This window comes from Alligator sinensis, unplaced genomic scaffold (assembly GCF_000455745.1).
Source record: "Alligator sinensis unplaced genomic scaffold, ASM45574v1 scaffold596_1, whole genome shotgun sequence".
NCBI lineage: Eukaryota > Metazoa > Chordata > Crocodylia > Alligatoridae > Alligator > Alligator sinensis.
Genome location: NW_005841967.1, coordinates 653,770 through 680,866, shown reverse-complemented (window position 1 = coordinate 680,866; position 27,097 = coordinate 653,770). Strand labels below are relative to the sequence as shown.

The 27,097-nt window shown below is 43.5% G+C and overlaps 1 protein-coding gene across 6 annotated transcripts in view; it reads right to left on the bottom strand.

The window, feature by feature from the left end:
- COL4A4 (collagen type IV alpha 4 chain) overlaps positions 1–27,097 on the bottom strand; it is a 125,021-nt gene that overhangs the window by 50,124 nt on the left and 47,800 nt on the right. For 5 of the 6 annotated variants that reach the window (XR_003093308.1, XM_025200439.1, XM_025200441.1 and 2 more), the window contains 9 exons: positions 26,587–26,691; positions 25,023–25,187; positions 19,873–19,965; positions 19,337–19,500; positions 12,988–13,060; positions 11,040–11,146; positions 8,649–8,832; positions 2,557–2,625; positions 465–569 (listed from right to left, as the gene is read on the bottom strand). Coding sequence is in view for 5 of the 6 variants with exons in the window: in XM_025200439.1 (XP_025056224.1) it covers positions 465–569; positions 2,557–2,625; positions 8,649–8,832; positions 11,040–11,146; positions 12,988–13,060; positions 19,337–19,500; positions 19,873–19,965; positions 25,023–25,187; positions 26,587–26,691 (1,065 nt within the window). In the remaining variant the exon portion in view is untranslated. The remainder of the gene's footprint in view (positions 1–464; positions 570–2,556; positions 2,626–8,648; positions 8,833–11,039; positions 11,147–12,987; positions 13,061–19,336; positions 19,501–19,872; positions 19,966–25,022; positions 25,188–26,586; positions 26,692–27,097) is intronic. The other variant, XM_025200442.1, reaches the window with a different exon arrangement.

Sequence of the window (27,097 nt, the reverse complement as noted above, 5' to 3'; positions counted from 1 at the left end):
CATTTACTTCCTAAGCCAATGATTACTGGGAGTTTTATAGAAGTGATGCTGTGATTTTGTTTGGGACAGTCTAGGTTTCTTGTATTCCCATTTATGTCTTTGATCCTCTTGCTAACAGTATCTTTAATATGTCTGCAAAGATTACACAGAGTGATCATGCTCTTCCCCAAGTTCTGAAATGATCAAGTTGCAGCAGGATCTTCTATTGCTGGTAGTAATAAAGCCTCGCAGAAAGGATTCATGTATGCATCAACTTTAATGGAGAAGTATTTTCCATCCCAACCTGAGCAACCATACCCCTAAGCTTCAAACAGGCACCATGTCCATTAAAGAAAGGAGATGGAGATGTTTAAAACTACCATGGTAGCAACCCTGTCCTCTAGCTGTCCAGGTAGGCATTTATAGTAATTAATGTCTGCACAGCTTCATGCTTCACAGATAAAAACAGCTCTTCATCCACTTACCTCCTGGTCCAGGAATTCCTATGCCTGTTTTGCCTTGTTGTCCTTTTTGTCCATCAAAGCCATCTGGCCCAGGGAGACCAGGCGGTCCTCTTTCTCCCTTTGGTCCTGACAATACACAGAGAGAATACCAATATGTTTGCATATTTGCAACCTATCAAGTCTCTCTGGGTGCATCTACATGCACAGTTAAGGTGAAGCAATAAACTCCAGCACAGTTCGTGCTGGAGTCAACTTGTCCTGGGCGCAGTATGTATGCCTGGGACTGGGGCACTTTCAGCTGAGGCAGAGCAGCCCTTGGCTGGCAGAAAGTCTGAAGAGGGTCAGCCCTGGACTCTGGATGGCAGCGTCAGGTGGTGGAGGGGTTGGCTGAGGCATAATGGTGCTAAAATGCGGGGCTGGGTGGCAGGCAGCCCCCACACTTCAGCACCCTCATTCCCCAGCCAGCCCGTCACCATCTACACATGCATTTCAGCAGGTAAGTACTCCACCATAAGATAGTTCTGTCCAAAACAGTATTATCTTATGCTGGAGTTAATTAATTTACTGAATTATGTAGGATTTTATATGGAAGTTCTCTTTTTCAGCAGCTTTGAAAATCATGTTTCTAACCTTGTATCACCCAAGTGGGCATGAGCAGGTGTGACTGCTACATTTTTCTACCTGCTTGTTCCACTCTGCATAGGAACTCAGCTGTAACTCTCCAAAGTAGAACAGAAAAATTAATCTGAGCTAATAAGGTGGTGGTTTTAAGGCACAGGAATAAAATGAAAATTAATTGCTGAATGATGGTTCTCAACCCAATTTGTGTATGCATCCAGAAAAACAGAATATAATCTCTGATTCTTAAATAGAGCACATATTGCACTCTGAGTTTCCCTTATTCTGGGATGATGCACATAACCTGAACATGTTATTCCCTGTTCTTTTACATTAGGATATACAAGGTCCCAATCTAGCTAAAATACATAATATATATATCAGGTAACCTTATAAAGGTCAATTCAAAGTGATTCAATGAAAATCCAGCGGGTCCATTTGCTTTCAGTGGGCTAGTTATATTTTCTTGCCATTTCTAACATTTTGGATCTTGCCACAGATTGCCAGTGATCAATCTTTGGTTAAGCCATGTGGATTTAACTGGAATTAGGTAAAGGATGACTCTCTCTCTCAAAAAATAAAAAAACCTCTCAAGAATCTATTGTAGTTTTGCTATAAATTCTGTACAGTGGTCAGCATACGCCTATCATACCCTTGTAGCCAATGGGGAAAATTATGATTTTGAATGTTACTTCCTGCCTTGTAGACAGCTCTGTGCTCTGGCAAGGAAGTACTCTAGCACTGTGTCTGTCCCTGGCACAGCTTGGTTCCCCTGGTCTGTTGATGTACATACTCCAGCTAGTGGTTAGAACAAGTCCTCCCTCCTCCCCGCCCCCACCCCCTTCATTTCTGACTGTCCCATCCACATGCTTTGAGGCAGTAAAGTAGCAGCTCTGTGAAAGCTGCTCTCTGATATCATGACCACTGGCAATCATGTATGATACTATACAGTAGCAATTTACTTTCCTTCTCACCCTACAGTGACCACACAAATTGGACCAATCTGGGGCCTAGATCTGTAGTTGTAATTCATTTATAGTCTCTTTCTGTGCATTTGCAGAGTTGCTTTTTTGACACACACTGTGTTTCTGTTGAAATAACCTGCTTACCACGTGATGTGCTTTTACAAAGTTACCTATTTTTTATTAGGGAATCAAGTAGATGTTGTGTAGCTTAATGAGTTGGTAGTTTGGAGCAGAACCTGGGTTCTAGTCTGGACCCGTCCTCCAAGTAGAGCAGAAACTTCCCCTACTCTCCAAAAAACTGTTCCAAGGGAAATTTAGGCTAGGTAATAGGAAGAACTTTCTGATTATGAGGGTGGTTAAGCACTGGAACAGGTCACCTAGAGAGGTTGTGAAACTTCCAGCCTTAAGCAAGGGGGTGGACTAAAAAACCTCCTGACGTCCCTTCCAGCCCTATGATTCTGTGATTTGAGCACAGAATACAATGTCTAAGGAAATCAGAAAACTACCTTCCAGAGCATAAGTAATCATACCTTGAATACCTTTAAAACCTGGGAGTCCTGGATTTCCAGGAACTGGTGGAACAGAGCAGTGTGCATCACCTAAAACAAAGCAGAAAAAATACACAGATATTATACATGAATATACAAAATCTGAATGTTTACCAATTGTGAATATATCCATGTCATATTAATAATAATAACAGCACTTACCAAATGTACAAGCTATAATTATAAAATATTTATATAAATACTGATTTCCATATTATTTAAGGTTACGGGGTTTTTAATGTATTCTTATTACATATTTTGTAAAATGGTTATGTGAATCATTAGAACTATCATAACATCATATGAGGAATATAGAAAAATATACCTCCAAAGAAAAATAATACAATTTGACTTTTGTTTTGACACTAAATGTTAGTCTTTGCAATATGATCTGAGAGAGGGGAAAGGGGACAAAAACTGAAAGAAATATATTTTAATCCACTATGTAAATTTCTACTTTGCCTCCAGAGATGTCAACTGGTTAGGCACTTTAAATATGTAGAAGTATTTATTACTAATAATTTGTTGAAAAGGGAAACCAAGACTACAAAATGGGAATGCTTTTTACTTTTCTCTGTAGAGAATGTTGACTTCAAATAATTACTGAGAAAGATCAAGCTTCATATAAGATCATTATATAGTTTACTGTTTATCTGGATGAGAGACCTGAACACTTCCTAAGAAGAAAGACAATCAATTATTCACAGATTCATAGATGCTAGGGTCAGAACGGACCTCAACAGATCATCGAGTCCAAACCCCTGCCTAGACAGGAAAAAGGGCTGGGGTCAGACAACCCCAGCCAGATGCCTATCCAACCTTCTCTTAAAGACCCCAAGGCAGGGGAGAGCACCACCTCTCTTGGACGCCCATTCCAAATTCTGGCCACCCTTACAATGAAGAAGTCCTTCCTAATATCTAGCCTAAATCTGCTCTCTGTCAGTTTGTGACCACTGTGTTCCTTGCTATGCCAAGAGGTGTCCTGGTGAACAGAGCATCTCCGGTTCCTTGCTGCGCTCCCCTAATGAGTTTGTAGGCAGCCACAAGATCACCTCTCAGCCTTCTCTTGCAGAGGCTGAAGAGATCCTTAGTCTCTCCTCATAGGGCTTGGCCTGCAAACCCTTAACCATATGAGTGGCCCTCCTCTGGACCCTCTCTGGGTTATCCACATCCTTCTTAAAGTACAGCATCCAAAACTGGATGCTGTACTCCAACTGCAGTCTGATCAATGCCACATAGAGGGGAAGTATCACCTCCTTGGTTCTATTTGTCATGCATCTGCTAATGCATGATAAAGTGCAGTTAGCTTTGCTGATGATTTTGGCACACTGACAACTCATGTTCATCTTGGAGTCCACTATGACTCTGAGATCCCTTTCTGCTTCTGTGCTGCTGAGAGGGTCATTCCCCAGCCAGTAGGTGTGCTGGTTATTTTTACACCTTAGGTGCAGCACTCTCCATTTGTCCTTGTTGAACTGCATCCTGTTGTGTTCTGCCCACTTTTCTAACCTGTTCAAGTCCACCTGCAATCGTTTCTTACCCTCCGGTGTGTTCACTTCACTCCATGATTTAGTATCATCCTCAAAGTTGGACAGAGTACACTTTACACCCACATCCAAGTCACTGATGAAGACATTGAAGAGTACAGGTCCAAGGACTGAGCCCTGTGGGACCCCACTGCCCATATCCTTCCAGGTTGATACCGACCCGTCCACCACTGCTCTCTGGGTGCAAACCCCAAGCCAATTTGCCACCCACCGGACTGTGTAATCATCTAAGTCACAGCCTCTTAATTTATTTATGAGAATGAGATGAGATACCATATTGAAGGCCTTCCTAAAATCCAAGTAAACAACATCCACATCTACTCCTGTGTCTAGCATTTTGTGACCTGGTCATAAAAAGAAACCAGATTGGTCAGGCAAGATCCATCTCTTACAAATCCATGCTGGTTGCCCCGCTGCATTATTTTTCCCATTGGACTCACACAAATATGATCCTTAATAATTTTTTCAAAGCCTTTTTCAAGGATATAAGTGAGACTAACTGGCCTATAATTACTCAGATCCTCCTTCCGCCCCTTCTTGAAAATAGGGACCACACTGGCCCTTTTCCAGTCCTCTGGGACCTAACCTGAGCACCATGAGTGCTCAAACAGCCGTGCCAGTGGTTCTGCTATGACACCAGCCAGTTCCTTCAGTATCCGCAGATGCAGCTCATCTGGGCATGCTGTCTTGAACACATCCAGTCCTTCCAAGTGACTCTGCACCAAGTCAGTGTCAACAGTTGGTGGGCTGGTGTCCCTCTGATGCCCATCTAAGAACCCATTAGGAGACTTGTTTTGACTCTTGTTCAGGAACACTGAGGCAAAAAACTCATTGAAGAGCTCGGCCTTATCCCCCCGTCTGTCACTAATTGCTCCTGCTTATTCAGTAGGGGTCCTATGATGCCCTGTGCCTTCCTTTTACTCCCTACATACCTAAAAAAAGACTTGTTGTTGTCTTTCTGTTGCCAGCCTCAGCGCCATAGTTGCTTTGGCCTTTCTAACTGCCTCCCAGCAAGTGCGGGCCAAGTAGGTATATTCCTCCTGGAAGCTTCCTCCTGCTTCCACTGCCTATACACCTCTTTTTTTGCCCTTAGGCTTCCCTGGATTTCTCTGTTTAGCCAAGGAAGTTTTTTGGCTCCTTTCCCCCCTTTCCCTCACAATGGGATCATCTCCCTCTGCGCCCGAAGGATCACTTCCTTTAGGAACAACCACCCTTCCTGGACTCCTATCTTGCCAATACTCCTATCCTGCAGCACATCATTGACTACACTCCTGAGCACACTGAAGTTAGCCTTCCTGAAGTCAAACACTTTCACCCTACTAGTTATCTTTCCCACCCTACACTGTATGGCAAATTCAACTAATTGATGGTTACTGTCCCTAAGGTGACCACGAATCTGCAGCTCCCCTACCAGGTCATCCCCTGTATCCAACACCAAGTCCAGTAAGGCATTCCCCCTAGTGTGACCATATATCTCTTGCGTTAGGTGAATGTCCTGCATGCAGGTTATGAACCTACGTGAACGGATGGATTTGGCTGACTGCTCCTCCCAGCAGATGTCAGGGTAGTTTAGGTCCCCCATGACAACCATGTCCCTAGACCGTACGGCCTCTCTGAGAGCTATTCCTTTCATATATAATGTAACATTTACATCTCAGGTTCCTCTCTGGACAACAGTATCACATGAGACACCAAGGAGGCATTACTTCCTAAGCCAATGATTACTGGGACTTTTATGGAAGTAATGCTATAATTTTGTTCAGGACAGTGTTTCGGTTACTAATAGAAATAAAAAAAAAAGTAAAATATTGAGATGAATTTTTGTACCAGTAAAAATTGAATGATGTACAGAGTAATACATACATAAGTAAACACAAAAAAACAGATTCAGTATACACAGTAAAATCGCAGTGACCTCTTCAGATAGAGCATGCTGTTAGATTAATAGACACCTCTTAGAAGGCAATTTCTGTTGTATTTGACCTTGTGGCTAACCAGTGAGAAGATGGAAGGATAATATTGAGCAAGATCTAAGAGCTCTTACTACGAATTACCAAAAATAAGAAAAATATGCCCCAGATAGAGGCTTGTAGTCTGACAGAAGCTGAAGAACCTGGAGGATCTACATACCAAGAGAAGAACAGTAGCATATTTTATCACATATAACATGAAACCTTCCCCCAAAGTCTGTTGGTGGAATTTGGAGTGTGCATTATATGCAAGGAAATATAGTAAAAACAGGTTCTGCTAATGGTGCTCAAAGGGAAACTGATGCACTGGGCTTCCCAAGGGTCCTGAAATGTAGTGGTAGGGGGAGCGGCAGAACATTAATTGCTGTGGCTGTGGAAGCCATGGCAGTTAACACTGCCACTGCTCCCCTGCTACCAAATATCCAGACTCATGGGTAGCCCTCCAGCTGGATGACATGGTCCTGTGCACCAGATTAAGACAATGTGTAGGGTTGGTCCACAATTGAACCTGGCACACAGGGACAGACCCGGTGCACAGTGGACCCAGCATGTGGAGTTGGTCCACAGGCCCCATCTGGAGTGTAGGGCTGGCAGCAGGCTCAGGAGCAATTTTGGCTCCCTACCTGCTGCTACTCAGTTACTAGAAGAAAGAATTGTTTTTCTTCATGCTGCCTTTCAAAAACAAGGTGTGTGTTATATGTGGGGGTGCAGGTCTGTAATAGCTGAAGCAATTTCAGTCTGCAGTAAATAGCTACTTTTTGTCAAACCTGCCTTAACACAAATAAGCTCCGCTACTTAAGAAGTTCAGGCTTGGACTCCTATAAAATGTTTTTTCCCCATGCATATCAGATAAAGAAGGTACTTCAGATCTCACGGCATTTATGATATAACATGTCTGAAGTAGGAACAATTTAAATCAATTTTAAATGTCCTTTTCTGCAGAAGAGATGTACACTGAACAAAACAATTCAGTGTGATAGCATAAAACGCAGCACAGAAACAGTAACAGCATCTCACAGTTTGCAGTCTATCCCTGCAAGAAGGGCAAGTGGACTTAGTAACTTGTTCACAGTTGAACTTAACCATCACTGAGCCACTGTGCTTCAAAAGAGGATTCAAACAGAGTCCAAGAACTGGAGAAGTCATTGGGTGTTTGTGTATGTCAGAGAGAAAGGTTTACTTTAACATGTTTGATGAACCAATTAAGATGTTTAATTGAAAAAAAAATCTTATAGCCTCTAACATGACATAAGTGATCAGTAGCAAAGAGAAGTTTGAGGAAACTGAGCGGCATGGAAAGTATCATAAGTAGGGACTGACTGAATCTGCAATAGAAGTGGGCCGTGTGGTGGGTCACCCCCCCCTTCCAACTCCCCCTCCCCGGCTGCTGATTGGTGGAGGGCCCCCACTGCTTGCTCCTGATTGGTGGGGAGGCAAAAACCATGGTTTTAAATATGGCACTGTGTTTGGCTCCCAGGAGGTCAGCAGCAAGACTGCTGGGGCCCCTCAGCCAATCAGTGAAAGGAGGCAAAAACAGTGCCATATTTAAAACCATGGTTTTTGCCTCCCTGCTGTTCAGAAGTGAGTGGCAAGGCCCCTTTGTCATTCAGTAGGGGGGAACCTGCACAATTAAAGTCACCGCCACACAGCACACTTCCACCCCAAATCTGGCAGGTCCCTAATTATAAGGGAAGGAGTCAGCTAGTTAAAAACCTCAAGCTTTATCAGAAAACAGGGAAATATTCCCAGTATTAACATTTCAGTATGTGGCCTCTTTTAAATACAAAGTCTACGTTTTAAAATATAGGTAAAGACCAAATCTAGTTCAGTTTACTGAAATGACCAACCCTATGTTTATATCTGAATTAATTACAATCTAGAAAAATTAACTGGATTTTACAGAGCAGCTTTTATGTTTGGCAAGATCTTAGAATTAACTTTCCACATAAAGCAATTTGAGTTAAAAGACAAAGATTATTCATTAGAATACATTGAAAGTAAGACAATAGGAAATGTAGAAGTTTGAAATTTCAGATGTATATATAAACAGCACTGAATGTGATGAAATATAATGCTGTATTTACTTAACAAAAAGATATATTCTGGAAGGCACATTTACATGTCTTTACTAAGGTCAGCGGTATTACTTCAATTAATTATTCTTCTCTTATGCTGTTTCCCATTTTTTTGTCTGGTCGTGCCATCTACCCGTATATTCCGTTAGCACTGCTTCATGAATCCGCAATTGTTCTGTATTGCATGAATGCTGTTAAGCATACTTTTTCTCTGTTCCTTCATCAACAGGGCCTGCCTTGCCAGAGTTAAATCTATTGATGTCACACAAGTAAAGGTTTTCAGGTTCAGGTCTTGAGTCAGTCAATATTCATAGATGCTGCCCATTGGTTGGGTCACATCTGTGTCTGCTCTTGAAGCTCTCTCTTACTCATTTTCATCAGACTGCACCAGTGTCATTACAAATAACACACATGATATTGTAATGCATCCTACCAAGCACATCTGTCACAGGATAGTTTTTAATTTAAATGTCTAGAGTTACCTTTTGAACCCTTTAGACCAGGTGGCCCACTTACACCAGGGCTGCCTGGGTCCCCAAAGAAGCCTTTGTTTCCCTTTGGGCCAGGAATTCCCAAGCCTGGTAGTCCTGGGGGTCCTCTCACACCAGGATGTCCTGGGGTTCCAGGAAATCCTTTATCACCTGGCAGTGGTGGTCTGTAATCACCCTGTTGTAAATGAAAATATGTAAAAATAACCCATTGTTTTCTGTTATCTGTAAGTACAAAATGTCAGCAATATTTAATATGTCACTCCTATGCCATCAAATGACAGAATGGTAAACCTGCTCATTCAGTGACTTTTCATCGTGACATATGAAATTGCCTTTGTCATTGGACCAGTTTTTTCTCTTGAAGTGAGATATTCCCCTTACCCATGATTAGTGTTCAAAGCCTGGGTGACATACAAGTCACTGAAGCAGACTGGGAATAACAGACAGTAGATTCTGATTTCTAATGAGCATTTCTGATGCTCATTTACAATGAAGCTGTTGATAAATATTTTAAAACACATGATCTGATCAAAGCTAAGTATATCTCCACCAGTTATACAACTTGAAGGCAACTCTTTTAACCATTAAGTAACCTGTGCTCTCTAAGTAAGATGGTATTAATAGGAACAACTGGTGGGTAGATACACAGAAGCTATGACTTAGCGGCTCAATGTACCATGAAGAAATATATTACTTACATAAAAAAAATAATGGTTCTTTTCTGATCTACTGATCTGATGCTTTTTCTTTAAGATGGCAATAAAAGGAAAGTTAGGTTCTCATGTCTGAGGCTTCCCTACCACTTAAACAAGTTTAGATTAAAATGAGAAGCAAAAGTAAAATGATGACCAGAAGCTGCTGTAAGTCACTGTTATGTATTTCTGCAGGATTGGATAAATAAGCTGGGCCTCAGAGGAATCCCAACATGTTTGAATGTGTAAAAAAAATTAGGCATGATTGAAAGAATACAGATAAACAGTTTAAAACTGTGATATTTATTTTATTTTGGAGAATTTTGTAAAGTATAATCTAATTGTTTTGTGTCAAGATTGTGAGCACTACATGAAAGGACAAACTGCTCATTTATAATGGAGTTGGTAGTATGCAGAGTGGGAAGCTAGTGCCTTCACCTTGCTGGGGAACTGTTTTTCTGAAATACATTTTCCTATCATTTATAAAATAAATTGATGGAAGGTACTTAAAGCAATGTGACACAGAAGGTCTTAGCAGAGAAGGAGGAGGTCAAGAAAGATTTTACTATATAGAAGGCTGTGTGAAAGGTGCAGAGATGGGTATAGGAAAAGAACACTGACAGAATGAGGGGATATAATGAGTTCAGGGAATATAACTAACAGAAGACAAAGGCAGAGCATCAATATACATTGAAACTAAGCTCAAAGAATTTGAATAAGGAGTGAGTGCAATGATTTTAGGAGGGTCTGGCTATGGTCACAATATAAGTGAAGTACATGAGTTTTTTGTAGCAGAGGTGTTGATAAGCAGTTGCTTAATCATGTCAAATGGCCAGAAAGAGAAGGTTGAAAAGATCTTGAAAGTGTATCAAGAAGAGATTATTGCTGATGGGGGAGAAGCCAAATTAATAAAGGAGAAAGTTAATAGAGAGATCTGGAAGGCGATAGGAGTAGGAGAGGGTACACAGAATCTTTGCATTTCCAGGCCCAGAACCAGTATATTCAGAAATTATACATGAGTACCCAAATTTAAACAGCAGTATTATTTTAGGGACATCAGATTATTTTGCTATTGACCAGTAATCAACATTTTGCTATAGATTAACAGTAAACTATAAAACCAATTTACTTGTAAAATTTACATATGTAGGTCTGACTGGGAGGATTGACAAGACCACCTGTGCCCCTGTCTTCCTAAGCCTGGCCCCCAGAGCCCTGTAGTTACTCATGATATGGTTCAGACTACTCCTGGCCACATCATTTGTATCCACATGGATAAGGACCATGGGATAGTATGACGATAGTATTGTCTTGTGTCATTGGCGATGTGTAGGAGGTGCATGTGAGTGCACGTGCACCCCCTGGCGGTGTCCCCCCTACGATTGGCGGCCGCCGTCATTGCTGGTGGTACCTGTGGGCAGTCGCCACTCACTATGCCCCCTCCCACCGGCACTGCTGTGGCTGCCTGTGGGAGCTCCCCTCTCGCTGCTGTCACGGCCGCCGCCTGAGGGCAGTCACCATACCCCCCCAGCTTCAGGAAACTCGCAACATTCATGTTGTAAATAATTCTAATAATCTTTGGTGGTACTGATTTTTTTTCTGTTAACAGTTGATCTGTTTATAAGGTAAAATATTAAAAACATTAATACAAATGAGGAACTTTAATGATTGCTAAGAGAGTTAAACATACCGGAAGTCCTTTTTCTCCAGGCATTCCCCGCTCTCCATCTCTTCCAGCACTACCATTTTGGCCTGGAAATCCTGGAATCCCAGGAAAGCCCTTTTCTCCTTTTTTTCCTTAGTATAATAAAAAAATTAAGTGTGCCATATACCCCAGCCTGTCGTCTCCTACTTTCTGCTCAGGTGAAAGATAAACGATTATTAAAATTTATACAAAAGAGCCAAGTCTATACAAGCTCATAACTGGAATTTCTTTAATACAGGATTTAAGTCTTTTTTTCCCCTCTCATCATTTGGAACAATTGATTTTTAATGATATTCCTTTAGCTAGTCTCACAACTATTTTATATTTGTTTTCCATGAACATTTATGAAAGTATAGTTTTTTGCACAACATTAATTTAATAAAAATATTCAAGGAAAAAACTTCACCACACCATGTGAAATCTTTTGTAAATAAAAACCAGTGAATAAATTGCTGTGTTCCAAAATCCAGATCACCACATAGGCACATCTACATATGCATATTAAATGTGCAACAATAAACTCCGGTGCACATTGTGCCAGAGTTCATTGATCCCGGGTGCTATGTAAGTGCACCAGGGATCACAGCACATTGAGCTGAGTCAGAGCAGCCCCATCTGGCAGGAGGTCCAGGGGGTCAGCTTGCCAGCTGGGACTCACCCAGCTCAGTGTGCTACAGTGGGGCTGGCTGGGGCATGAGGGTACTTCAGTGCAGGGCTACCTGGCAGGCAGCTCCCACACTGAAGCACCCTTGTGCCCCAGGCAGTTAGGTTAGCATCTGCATGTGCATTGCTGCACACAGAAAAACTCCTCAGCAGGATAGTACTTGTATTTGAAGAGTTCATTAGTTTCCTGCAGCCTAACAGGGCCATGTGTGTAGACACAGAGACATTTACTGAGAAGCTAATTATGCAACTGCAGTAAATATCTCATGTAGATGTGCCCAGTGTAGCTCAAACAGAAGCTTATTAAGAGCTGAATCAACTGTTTTGCTAAGGCAGTATATTTGTTTCCACTGAATCTCTATGCAAAGATTGCAATGTTAGCAATTACATTTATTCTTAATTTGTTACATGATTCTATCACTTTCCCAATCTTTTCTAAATTATACACAGGCCTATGGACAGCTTGTGAACTGTTTCCATGCAAAAATGTGAAATGTAAAATTGAAGTTGTGGAATGTGTCCCATATTGTTTCTGTTTCCTGATCAGTTAGGTGTGATCCTTACAAACAGGAGCAGGATTTCTGAGGACACTCAGATTTAGAATTTCTCTCTGGGATGAAGTCACTGGTTTAGGGAGAGGTAGCCTACAATAAGCAGGCTCAAGGAACTTCAGGAAACAATTCCAAATTAATGATTTTTCTTCACACTCAAGTAGGTTGCATTTTGCTTGCTCCTAGCTGTGTTCTCTGTAACATGCTAAATAATATTTACATAAACATAAATAATCAGTTGATCACCTACAAATGAAAAGAAGCACAAAGTACAGACACCTGTTTTGAGTATGGAGGGTGGTGCACAAATAGCAGAATAGCAAAATATTTACAGAAGTCACTAGGTATGTGCTCTGTGTACACATCTGCAATGCCAATGGGAGTTGCAGCACCTCTGTAAACAGTCACCTTCATAAAGAGCCAGGGTAGTTTTACCAGCATGAGTATTCCCATGTTATCACGCATCTACACATGCATGAATGCGCTTCTAAATAAATGTGTATTAGCCTGCCCTAATGCGCAGTAGCGAAAGTGCATGCTTTTGAAATGCTGCTTAATGCATAGTAGACCATTTTAATGTGCATTAGCACATTTGCGCATATTTTACGCAACACTTTAATGTGCGGTAAAATAGGCTACTGTACATTAAAATGCAGGTGTAGACCTGCCCAATATGTGTTAAATGAAGCAAACTGGGTACAAGGAAGGAACAGATTTACCTTTGATTCTGATTCTAGCTGGGTCACCCTTTTCTCCTTTCTCCCCACGCATTCCAGGGGTACCATGGAGTCCCTTATTCAAAAAGAAAATGTACTAAATAATTTAACCCACACAATGAACATGTGTTAGGTTTATTCCCCATACTGTTTCCCAATACAGAGTTTGTAAAAACACAAAACAAAACAAAATAACAACCACCACCAAAAAAGAGCTTCCTGCAAAGGTAGTAACAAAAAAAAAAAATAATAATAATAATAATAATAAAAAAAAAATATATATATATATATATATAGGGGGCCTTATTCTTCATGCCAGTTCACATAACACTACTGAAATACATGCAGAAACAATTATATAAAAATCACTGTAATGCAGAGAAGAACTGGGTCACACAACCTTTATTCAAGTAAAAGCAACAATATTTAAGCAAGTTGTAGGGTTCACAAGGTCTTTCCATTATAGGCCCCCATCCTCCAATGCTAATAGTGTTCTTTCATTTTGGATTTCAGTGGTTGTTGGATTAAGCTCATACTATGTGAAAGGACAGTGATACATAAGGAAAAACTTCTGTGTCAACTGAAGCTTACATTGTGAGTTAAGCCTACATTCAAAGGAATGATGTCAATTTAAAATCTCACTTGTATCCAAAAATTCTGCCCATTCTTTTAATAAGCGGAATCAGTCTTCTCTGACTGAAAGAAATTAAAGGAGTCGAGGTATTTTTTCTTTGCTATGTGAAATAGCACTTTTGTCCCAGTCAGTATAATTTGTTTCACATATTATAATCAGGTAGGGTCTGAAACATGAAAGACAGGAATATATTTTCTTGTGTAGGAGGGTTCAGCTCCACAGATTTGCAGGATTGAGTCATTAATTAATTAGTTTCCCCTGTTACCATGTACCTCTTTCAAATGATAGGGAAGAGAAAAATATTTTGTAAACAAGAATATGTGATTGTAAACCTTAAAATATTGGCAGCTTTCAGAGAAAGATAATGTGCATGAAACTACCATTGACTTATTTTTAAAAACTTTCCAGATACTGCATTAGCAGTCCACTTCCCTTAATATTTCAAAATAAATTAGACATTTATGAAAATAAATAAAAGACCAGAAAAGGAACAGAAACTTAAATGAAAATGGGTTTGAACACCTCATCCATTTATCAATATGATATTTTTGACAAATTGATTGTTTTGCTCCTGTATTTGTCCTCTTAATATAAATAATCCAAGAATAAAGGGTAATAAAAATATCAATTGTACTAAGAAAACTATTCATTCTTTTGAGGAAAAACAAAATTAACAAATTTTCTTCTTGATGCGGCTTGAATGCTATAAAATATCCACCAACAACTTTTCTTAAATGTATGTAGATGGAACTAAGATTAAATGAACTATGATAAACATTTATGAAAGGAAAAGGCAACCTGTTTGACCTGAAAGAAATTCAAGATTATACAAAAAATTAACAACTTCACAATTACTCTAACAATCAAAGTAGTATAGGTGACAATCTTTGTTGTGCTGTCACAGGTAGCTAGACGGACTTTGGGATCATGTTTGTTTTTGTGTTTTTGAAGTGCAAGCAAATAAAAGGTTGCGCTGTAGACCCTGCATCTTTTATCAATAGCCTGCCTGCAAGGTTACCTGTAACCTGGGTAATAGTGAAGAGGGTTCTTTTAAGTCCTACATTCACAGTCCTATTTACTTTTAGATTCCTATGCAGGCACATGAAAAGGTCAATTTGGGAGTTCTAGCAATTTTCCCAGTATGGAAATGTTGTGCTTATTGGCATAGCTTCATTCCATTAGAGCTTTATTGCCAATATCCATTTAATTAAAAAATAGTAAATTTTGTTTAAGGGCTGAATCTTGATAGAGCAAACTTTTTCTGTATAGTGATGAAAAACAAGGGGTTGTCAATTAATATGGTTTCAGGCTGGCTTCAACAATCAAGGACAATAAAAAGTCCTTCCTCAGGTATATAGAGAGCAAAAGGAAAGCTCAGAGCAACATAGGGCCCCTGCAGGACAAATCAGGACAGTTGGTGGTTGATGTGGGGAAAAAAGCAGAGCTCTTCAACGAGTTCTTCGCTTCAGTAGTTCTATGTACTGACCAAGCCAGTTCCCCCACCTCAATCATTGACAGATGTCCACATGGCACCAGTCCGCCTACAGTTAGTTTTGAAGTAGTTAAGGAGCTCCTGGAGGAGCTGGATGGGTACAAGTCAGCAGGCCTGGATGACCTCCATCCATGGCTGCTGAAAGAATTGGCCAGTGTCATAGCTGAGCCGCTGGCACAGCTGTTCGAGCGCTCGTGGTGCTCCGGTCAGGTCCCTGGGGACTGGAGAAGGGCCAATGTGGTAACCATTTTCAAGAAAGGGAGAAGGGATGAGCCGGGTAACTTTAGACCAGTCAGTCTTACCTCTATTCCTGGGAAAATCCTAGAGAAAATAATCAAACAACACATTTTTGCAGGCCCAGCAGGGGAAACGATGCTGAGGGGAAACCAGCACGGAGCCCAGCACAGCCCCCCCAACCCACAGCCCTCCCAGGGTGCACATATCAGAGAGATACCACACCCAGAGAGTGGTGGTGGATAGTTCCTTCTTGACCTGGAGGGAGGTGGGCAGTGGGGTCCCTCAAGGTTCGGTCCTTGGACCGATATTATTCAATATCTTCATCAGCGATTTGGACAAGGGTGTGGAGAGCACCCTCTCCAAGTTCGCTGTTGATACCAAGTTATGGGGCAAAGTTAGTACACCGGAGGGCAGGGAGCAGATTCAGGCTGACCTGGACAGGTTGGATCAATGGGCAGAGAGAAATAGGATGCAATTTAATATAGATAAATGTAAGGTACTCCACCTGGGAAGGAGGAACCCCCAGCACATCTATAGGTTGTGGAGTGTCTTTCTCAGCAGCTCGGAGGCAGAGGGGGATCTTGGAGTCATAATTGACTCCAAGATGAACATGAGCCGGCAGTGTAACGAGGCCATCAACAAGGCCAATCGCACCTTGTCGTGCATTAGCAGGTGCATGACTAATAGATCAAAGGAGGTGATGCTTCCCCTCTATGCGGCACTGGTCAGGCCGCAGTTGGAGTACTGTGTCCAGTTTTGGGTGCCGCACTTCAAGAGGGACGCGGAGAATCTGGAGAGGGTCCAGAGGAGGGCCACTCGCATGATTAGTGGCCTTCGTGATAGACCCTAGGTGGGGGAAGGTTGAGAGAGCTGAATCTCTTCAGCCTTCACAAGAGACGGCTGAGGGGAGATCTTGTGGCCATCTATAAATTTATTAGGGGAGGTCAACGGAGAATAGGGGAAGCGCTGTTTACTAAGGCACCCCAGGGAGTGACTAGGAATAACGGGTGTAAACTAGTTGAGAGTGGATTTAGGTTAGATATTAGGAAGACATTTTTCACAGTAAGGGTGGCCAGGATCTGGAATGGGCTTCCAAGAGAGGTGGTGCAATCACCTAGCTTGGAGGTCTTCAAGAGGAGGTTAGATAATCACCTGGCTGGGGTCAACTGACCTCGGTCCTCTTTCCTGCCAGGGGCAGGGGGTCGGACACGATGATCCATTGTGGTCCCTTCTGACTCTACAATCTATGAATCTATGGTGCTGTTAAGTGATATACCTAAAAGAGTAGTGCTACCTTCTAGTGCTTATAAGGAGCAGTAGAGTCTATATTATGTTATATTTGACTCTACAATCTATGAATCTATGGTGCTGTTAAGTGATATACCTAAAAGAGTAGTGCTACCTTCTAGTGCTTATAAGGAGCAGTAGAGTCTATATTATGTTATATTTCCTTACCAGGCAAATGAGTGCTGCATTAAAAATTTCAAATAATTTTTTAGACAGAAATAAAGGAAATGTTTTGACATGATTAAAATTAAAGGAAACATTGCCAACTTCACAACTGTTCAACCAATCAACAGCAAGAGTTAGTTCCAAAATTAAATTATTGCTAAGAAAAACATTGTAATACATAGTAATGCTAAGGATACTGTGGGAAAGGATGTCCTATTATCCTGTACTAATGAACTTGGATATTATTTTAAAAGTATGGAGCGGTGGTACAACTGAGTCCCAAGGGCCGCCATGATGCCACCTGGTGGTCTTGTGAATCCTGCCAGACTCTGGCTCTCCAGGTACCCTCCCTCTTTGCTCTCATCTGCCATGCCTTGTTGGTTATATTTTTTATTTAGGAAAAAGAGAGGCTGCCCCAGGATCCCAGAGTGAGCCCTTGTGTTCCTCAAGTCTACCAGTTCCTGACAAACCCCACCTGCCTCTGTTCTGCCCTCAGGTGCTAATTCTGGCCTTCCTGGCCCATTCTTGCCTTCCAGTACTCACCTTAATGGCTATTCATGGCCTCTGACCTCCTCTACAGACATACCTATGCCTTGCAGGTGTTACCAATTATTCATCAATCAGGATTTAGCTCCAATCTCTGCTCTAATCTGTTCAGACCTGTTATGTCTTCAGTTTCTCCCACTCTTGTCTACTACACAGTTTCTACCACTTATGTCTTCAGTTTCTACCACTCCTGGGCTCAGGTCTCTATGCCTTCATCAATCTCTGCCCCTCTTGGGGCTCTGGCTGCACCCCTCTAGGGCTCTGAGCCCCTGGCCCCATCTCTGGCTCTCTCTCTGTCTCTCTAGCTGGGTCCTTGGCACTAGTTCTCACCTTCCTGGGCAAAGCAGCTTGCTCCCTGCCTCTGGTCAACTCAAGCCTCATGCCTCCCTGGCACCCTGGGACTCCAAACCTCCCCATCAGTCCTTATCCAGTTCCTTAGTAATAATTACAACCTGGTTTAAATCACAGGCCCAGCTTGTTAATATTGTAGCTTGATCGTGGTGGGGGCCTCTATTTTCATGTGCAGATTGTAGCACCCCCACTACGCCCCCTGATTGGCTGAGGGGGCAGATTTAGGGCCGGGTATAATTGCAAGACCAGAGGTCTTGCTCCCAAGGTCTCTGGTCACCACTGAAAAGCCCACAAATCTCCCCCACTCTGGAAGAGGCAGCAATATCAGTAGCAGCTGTCTACCCTGCATTGTTTCTGACAGGCAGGGAGGGACAAGGGACAGCAGGAGGGAGAAATTTGGGGGGATGAGTAGGGGAAGGGTTATTTTTCCCTCTGGCAAAAGGAACAGTGGAAGGAGAGAGCTTGGGGATGGGTTGGGGAGGGGCTGTTTGCGCCTCCAGGCAGAAAAACTAGGGTGCAGGAGGTTGGGGAGCACTTGAGGGCTGCCCTGACAGACAGCCCCAGCACCGGGTAGGGGAGGGGCTATTTGTTCCTCCGTGTGTGTTCTCTCTACTTCCCACCCTCAACCCCTGGTGCCCCTCTAAGCATGCTGGCAATGTAACCAAAACATTCCTTATCCTGAGGGTTACCTCCTTGGAAGCCTTCAGCCCTTCACTCAGTCCTCAGCGCTGGCCCCTCAGTCAGTAACTCAAGCCACAGCCATCTCAGCCCCAAGTACCTTCCCTAGCAGCCTACAGAGCCAGACTGTTTACCCTGGCTCAAGCCCTAGGTTTATATGTCTCCCAGGCACTGCCTCTTTCTGGTCAGGAAACCACAGGTATTCTTTCTTTAGGCTTGCTGGCTTAACTCCATGGCAGCTTACTGGTGTTGCCTAGCTGCTGCAGCTGTGCCCTGGTTCCCTTGCAGGGCTCTACTCAGCTGTATCACTGCAGAGCAGTTAGCTCAGCAATAAATTCTTACAGCTTACAGACTCCTAGGGACCTGCTGTTTGAAGCTCCTAGCGAGCACCTTTCCCTATCTGAGGCTCTCCATACAGTTGTTTCCCTCTCTAAGAAACAGAGGCTCTAGGTTCCACATTACAAGCAGTCAGCTGATTGAAATGTATTTCTTCCCCTGCTTATGTTATGTAATGTTTCTTGCCTTTTTGAAGGGGGTCTTTTCCCATAATCTAAAACCACAGTCTTCTGTGGAAAAAAACTGTACGTGTCTAAAATATTTCTTAGTAAAATGTTAGTTTCTTGAAACTAGAAATACAAGAGAAAATAAGGTACCAAGCAAAACCAGCCCTCCCCAAAACTTTCCAGTAAGTTGATATTAAGCTTGCCTTTCTCCTCTGGTCTGTCCTCCTGCAAGAGACAGGATCCTCTTCCATGCAAAATCAATTTCAAGTCCCCACAGAAGCATGATCCTGCAAGCCTCTTAGCCTTAGCCTCAGATATGCTCAGCTGAATCTGCCCCATGCAGTGCAAGAATATATGTGTCTGGCTACTCTGCCCCCTTCTCCTGAATTAATGCTTCCTACCTAGACAGTTGAGCTGCTTGACATTATTTTTATATTGAAACATGTAGGAGACACTCACCAGGAGTCCTGTTGATCCCCGTGTACCAGGCAAGCCTGAATCACCCTTCTGTCCACCCCTTCCAGGATATCCCATCTCTCCTTTCTGTCCCCGACCACCAGGTGCTCCTGGTACTCCAGGTGGTCCAGCTGGGCCAGGACCACATGAGCAGCGACCTTCACTCCCTGTATGAATGTAAAAAAAATGACGTTGAACTGCTTGTGAAATATAAAGAGCATTGAGAGATTTTCTGTAGGCAACTAGCAGGTAAGTGACTACACTGCCATTGTATCCCACCTCTCCCTTTAGAAAAGGAAATCATGTTACTCTCCCTATACAAGCCATGTTATTTTTGCCCTATGTGGGACAAGTACTCTATTGGTGCATGGCCACTGACATTAGTAGAACTGCACTGACACCACATTTGAGTCATTATTTTGATGGAATCATTAAAGTCTGTGGAGTTACCACACGTTTATTGCCAGGTTTAGGCATTTAATGATGAGCTATTTGAATGGAGTCCCCACCAAGAACTATTGCTGTTGATGTGTACTTGCCTTTTTCTCCTTTTTCACCGTTTCGACCTGGAAATCCCATTTGGCCTTTTGCTCCCAATTCTCCAGGGGGCCCATTGCTAGTACAAACTCTACCTTAAGGGGAAAAAAACATGTTGAACATTCCTACAGTTCAGGGGATGTCTTCTCTCTCTCTCTTGCTCCCTCTTCTTCTCCCTTTCCCTCTCTTTCTGTTTCTCTCTCTTTCTCTTTCCTCTAACCACCCCCCCATGATCTTATAAAGTGCTTTGCAAGCCACTGCTTACAGCAGGGCTGGGCAATTATTTCAACTGGAGGGCTGCCTAACAAGTTTTGGTGAGCTGTCAAGGCCTACAAGGGTAGCCCCACCCCTTGACAGGTGCCTCTCCCCTTGGTCGTCATCTTGGAACCAGAAGTCCTGCCCCCTAACCCCTGACCTTTGCCACCGGAGGTCCCTCCCCTTGCCCCCAAAAGTATGCCTTTTGGGAAGGGGGTTTGCCATCTTGGAACTGAGAAAAAACCCAAATTATATACTAAAAATCAAACATTGACAATAACATCTTTTAATTTGATTAAAAAAAATATTTTGTCCTGATTTGTGTGTGTTTGCATCATATATATAGAGGTGATTGAATAACATCTCAAAATGAGGTCTTACTCTTGTATATTGCAGACAGGAGGGGGGTTGAGGCAGGGTATGGGTGGCTGGGTATGCAGTTTGTGGGGGGCTGTGGGTGTGTGTGTATGTGGGATGTGGGGGAAAGTGTGGGGGTGTGTGTGGATGTGGATGGGTAGGTATGGTGATGGGTGTAACAGGGAACCTAGCCCTGTTACCAAGAAACAGGGTGGTCCCTTTAAATCCAGAACCTCCCAGGCACAGCCGACCGGTCGAGTAGGGGTTAAGTATCGAGCCCTGCTAGCTGATCCGGTGACAGGAAGGGGAAGGCCAGAACCATATAAACTGCAAGTGGAGAAGGCCAGAGAGGCAGACTCCCAATTACTATGGTGCAGCTGCAGCTGCAGCAGCCTCTTTGGAAAGAATATGCCACACTGTGAGACAGAAGCACAATCACATAAAGTAAGCGGGCACTTTGCCTCGCTTATTTCTTTATTATTATTTTCAATATATGGCCATAGGAACCTATGGTTTACATTTGATGTTAAAAATGCCAGTGGTTTGTGGCTAAGGCTGTAGGGGTGGAGAAGGCTCAAGAAGCCCTACTGCACTAGGGGTGCTGCACTAGGGCCACAAGCCCAAAGTTGCTTGAAAGGGACATAGGAGCCTTGAAGCCAGTTCCTAGTGAGTGGACTTAGGCAAAAGAAAGAGGGGCAAAGCCAAAGGGGGCTGAGGCCCCAAAAGTCTGGCACCACAGGGGCACACATTGCAGAAGGGACAGTAGGCCTGGTGTTGCGGAAAGCATGAAATGGAGGGCCTGGAGCCCAAGTGAATTAAAGAGCTAGAGCCTCGGAGTCGAGCCCCAATCAGTGGGTTTTGACTGACAGGCCTAGCTAGAGAGAGAGGGGGTAAGCCCACAGCGGCTGAGACCCCAACATAAAGAGAAATTTATAAAACCATCTGTGAGGCTCGGGGCATGTCAAAGGGGAGGTAGGAACATGCATTTTTGCCCTTATGGCAACACCTCATTATTCTATGGGTGGTGAGCCTAGAGCCTGTCTGAGAACCTGTGGCTCAGCCTCCATTTTTCTTTAGAACCAAGTAACATCGAGTTGTGGCAGGCAAATAAAGCGGGGGAAAGCTGATCCCCAGAGAAGAAAAATCCAGCAAGACTTGATGGGGGGGCACACTTACTGGCATATTTTTAAAAAAATGCAGCCGAAGACAGCCCCCTGTCACAGGGGGCTTGTGGGGGGTGTTTGTGGGGATGTGTGTGGGGGTATGGTGTTTGTGGGGGGCTTGGGGGGGGAGGGGGGCGGGGGGGGTGTGGAAGGGCAGGATGGCTTGGGGTGTGTGGGGTGTACGAGGGGAGGTGTGGGTCCATGTGTGTGGTGGGGTGTGTGCGTGTAGCGGTGAACGGGATTCCACCAGAGACGTGTGTGTGGGGGTGGGGTTATGTGTGGGCAGGGGGGTGGGGCTGTGGGGGAAGGGTGTGGTTGGGTGCAGTGTTTGTGGGTTGTGTGATTGTATGCGGGGGAGGGTGTGATTGTGGGGTTCGTAGGGAAGGGTTTGTGAGTATGGTGGGGTGTGCATGGGACCCCTGCACGTGCCCCCCTGAGTCGGTCAGCACCCGCCCCTGCAACAGCCTGTACATGCCAGGATGCCCTGCATTTGCTCTGTGCTGCCAGCACTGTGCTGCCACTGGGCAGCCCAAGCAGCATAGACACAGGGCAACCTGGACGCAGGCTCCAGGTGGCTGCATCAGGAACGGCCGGCAGTGGTGAGGGGGAGGGGCCACTTTTCCCTCGCGCTGAGCAACAGCTTCTATCCTGTGCTGCTGAGCCTGGGTGGGCAGGCCTGGAGCAGGTGTGGTGTGTGCAGTGTTGGATCTATGCAGTGTGTATCCCCATCGGTACTGCGGGGCTGGGGCCAGCAGCAGCTGGAAAGAGCTGCCATCACTTAGGCTACCTAGAAAGACAGTCCAGCTGCGGAGCCACCCCAACCCCACTGTGCTCAGGAGGGGTGGGGGGACAGGATGCGCTACAGCTGGATAATGACTGGGTCAGGCAGGAGAGAGGGACCCACAGTGGGCTGGAAAAAGACCTGCCATGGGCCAGATCAGCCTGTGGGCCATATTTTGCCCACCCCCGGCTTACAGCATCATTCTTGGAACTGGGCCAGATAAGAGGTGAGGTCAGAATTGATGCTGACAGATGTGAAAAAAAAACCCTGCGCTTTACTAAAAAACAAAGCATTAGTCCGCTCCAGCGTCAGGGGGGGTTTACATCTGTAAGCAGCCATTAAGTTTATATACAACACTCCTGCAGAAATACTGAGTTTTGGGGGACAACTGCCTGGATTTTTCTTGAGACAACCAGCATAAAAGAGTCAATGTGGTCCCTATTTTCAAGAAGGGGAAAAAGGATGATCTGGGTAACTATAGGCCAGTTAGCCTCACCTCTATCCTTGGAAAAACCTTTAAAAAATTATTAAGGATCACATTTGTGGGAGCCCAGTAGGAAAAAGAATGCTGAAGGGCAACAAGCATGGCTTCACAGCAGGTTGATCCTGCCTGACTAACCTTGTTTCTTTTTACGACCAGGTCACAAAATGCTTAGATGCAGGAATTGAGGCAGATGTCATCTATTTGGATTTTTAAAAGGCCTTTGATACAGTGTTGCATCCCATTCTTACAAACAAATTAAGTGGTTGTGACATAAATTATTATATGGTCAGGTGGGTAGAGAATTTGCTTACATGACACACACAGAAGTTGGTTTATGACCTGGAAAATGTGGGCAGTGGAGTTTCCCCCAAGGTTCGGTTCTTGAACCAGTGCTGTTCAATATCTTCATCAGCAACTTGGATGAGGGCATGGAAAACACTCTGTCCAAATTTGTGGATGACACCAAATTATGGGGCATAGTAAACACACTGGAGGGCAGGGAGCAGATTCAGGCAAAATTGAATAGATTGGGAAAGTGGGCAGAACAAAATAGGATGCAGTTTAACAAAGATTTGTGCAAAGTGCTGCATATAGGGAGGAAGAATCAACAACACAACTACAGACTGGGAGGTCACGTTCTAAGCAGCACAGCAGCAGAAAGGCATCTTGCAGTCATAGTCAACTCCAAAATGAACATCAGTCACCAATATAATGAAGTGATAAGTAAAGCCAACCACACACTTTCATGCATTAGAAGGTGCATCATGAACAGGTCTAAGGAGGTGATACTTCCCTCTATGCAACACTGGTGAGACTGCAGCTGGAGTACTGCATCCAGTTCTGGGCACTGCACTTCAAGAGGGATGTGGATAACCTTCAGAGGGTCCAAAGGAGGACTACTCATATGGTTAAGGGCCTGAAGGTAACATCCTACAAGGAGAGATTGAGGGACCTGAATCTCTTCAGCCTCCGCAAAAGAAGGCTGAGAGGGAATCTTGTGGCCATCTGCAAATTCATTTGGGGCAGGGGGGCAGAGCAGCAAGGAATAGGGGATACTCTGTTTACCAGGGTGCCTGTTGGGGTTACTAGGAACAATGGCCATAAACTGACAGAGAGCACATTTAGATTAGACATTACAAAAAATTTTTTATGGTGAGGGTTTGCCAAACCCTGGAATGGACTTCCAAGGGAGGTGGTGCTCTCCCCTACCTTGATGGCCTTTAAGAGGAGACTAGACAAGCACCTGGCTTGGGTCATCTGACCCCACTGGTCTTTCCTGTCCAGGGCAGGGGGTCGGATTTGATGATTTACTGAGGTCCCTTCCAACCCTAAAAATCTATTAAATCTATGAAAAGATGTGACTTGACATGCTTCTGCCGCCTTTTTTTGGTTTACAAGGTTAAATCGCCTAGACAGGTTTAAAAATCTCAAGATAAATTTAAAACAACTACCTCCTAAAAAATCCAAAATCAGGGAGGGAAAAAATCCAAATCAGTATTCCCCAATAAAGAAGCATGGACACCAAGATTCTAACAAAGAAGTGATAGTGTTGATAGCATCACAGATTATGTTAAACTTTTCCTTCTCCTATTAGTTTCATTGTCTGCTAGAACTGCTGCTACTTGCAAACAAGGGCCTGATTCTAAGCAGTGACATTGATGTGACTCCAGAATACCCACATTACCTCACTGATTGCTGATGAAAGTTCAGATTTTGTGTAGTTCATAGTTTCAAGGGGGAAATGAAGAGAGAAATACAGACAGTTCCTATGAACAAGTAACACAGTAAAAAACATTTTATCTACATCTTATGATAAGGGGTACAGTTCTAGTTGTACAATGAATTACTCTGGTGGGGATGAACTTAAGGTGGAAAAAAAGATTGTTGAGGCTACCCTGTAATATAAAACCAACAAAACAGATTTAAACCAAGAAAAGCATTTCAGTAATTTTCTGTATAGCAAATGAACTGCTACATGGAAAACCTAAAGGAAACTATAAACCATTATTATTAGCCTTTTTTTATTGACTGCCCCCACACCCAACTGTCTACTCATAATGATCCTCACTCATATAATATACTTTTTCTGTACTTTTATGTTGTTTAGCTTACCAGGTGTTCCAGACACACCACGTCTTCCTGGTGCTCCTGGTAACCCTGGTGTGCCTGGAGCCCCTGGTCTTCCTGGATTTGATTCAGCTCTTCCAGGGAGACCAGGGTCACCTTGAAAACCTGGATGGCCTTGTGCACCAGTCACTCCTGGTAGGCCAGGAAGGCCTGTAGGACAAATAATGAAGTAAGAACAGTATAGCATCATGATGAATATTTAGGAGTTGTGAAAAAGAAACAAGTGGGTAAACAAGACCTTCATGTGGAAAAGCCCCCATATGGAGGGCAAGAAAATCACATTCTCTGATGTTTACCCTGCAGAATTTTCAAAGCTCCAGAGGCAGGGCTGTCCAACATGCAGGTCCCTGCAGCCACCTTGCCCACTGGCACAGTCCGTGCAGCACGGGGCCATGCACTGTCAGTGCAGCTTGCACAGCAGGGGAGGGAAAGGAGGGAATTCCAAGGGCCTGCCCCTGCAGTGTAGGGCCCATTAAGTGTGTGGCTTAGCATGTGGTCTTCTGCTGTACTGAAAATGGACAGCCCTGCTTTAGAGGCATAAGACTTTGAGGCAGCTGAGGGGACAGGGGTATTCAAGGAGCAAGGGCTTGTTGTGATATCTTTTATTGGACCAACTGTATAGCTGGTGGAGATGCTGGCCAAGCTTTCAGACATAAAATACCCTTCTTCAGTTTAATGTCATAAAGCTTGTGCAAACCTCTCCCAACTATACAGTGGGTCTAATAAAAGATGTCATCAAAAAAAAACCCTTGCCTCCAATACTTTTCCTGAATGATCACAGCTACAATAACACTCCAACCCTACGGGGGCTATTCAAGCCTTTTTGCTCTCCAGGATTCATGGAAAATGGAAGCTCCCTCTCTTGTAGAGGACCTGTTCTCCTAGTGCCACCACTTTGCTCCTGCTGCCATTGTTTAATCCCACTGTATTTCCACTGAACCCATGTAAAGGAACAGCAAAGAGCAAGTTTATGTTAGCAGAGTCATTTGTGTTCTTGATTTGGCGGGTTATACTTCCACTAGCACAATAACAAGCCTGCCATGTAAAATAAAGCCTCCACTGCCTGGCTCCATCTCACATGCTACCCCATTCCAAAGCCACAGAGCCCAAACTATGTGGTGTTGGCTCTCAGGTGTTTGGGGGGCTGTTGAGAAGAGCAGTACAACACTTCTCTTGAAAGGTCTTTTCAATGCCATTTTATGGTAGAAGACCATTCAAGTCATACATAACATACTAATGCTTGTAAGCAAAGAAAAACAGACAGACCAAAAAAAGAGTTTAAATTAATCTTTACCTTTTAAAAACCTCAAACATTAGAAAGTATGAACTGTGCAGCTGAAGGATCCAGTGAATTCTCCACACTGCCATATAATCCTTCATCACTCAACCTCACACTGCCTCCTCAAAATTCAAGTTGCATTCTAAAATTATGCAAAGGCTAAAATAATAAAAGACTGCCCTGGCTTTGTGCTCACAGGTTCTACTGGCTGGTCAGTTAAGGACAGTACAGAGCTCACATATGATCACTTTCTGTTCTATGGCCTCTTACTTGCTCCATCTTCACCTGGTCTTCCTGGTGGGCCGGAAGGACCAGCTGGTCCATCTGACCCAACTTCTCCATCAGGACCTGGAAATCCCGGGTCTCCTCGAGGACCTATATGAAATCATAGGAAGTGGTGATTTAATACTTTATGTTTATGGTCTGGGAACCTTCATAATTAAAAGACATCCCCATTTCTTTAGTCTGTATTACACCATTTTAATATAAATTAATTAAATTTTAAAAGGTGATGAGACTTTAGTTACTTATAGGAACATAACTGTCTTACTGGGTCAGACCAGAGGCCCATCTAGCCCAGTATCATATATGTTACGGTTGCAGAGAATGGATACTACAGGGAAGAATACAGATGCAGGGCTTAGCTAGAGACTATTTGCCTTGCCCTTTTCCCTTACCATTTACAGGTAGCTTTAAGTTTAAATTCCACTTAATCCCATGTCTAAAATTATATAAAAGAATAAATATTCAGAGACCTGATCTGAAAGTCCATTGACATTAA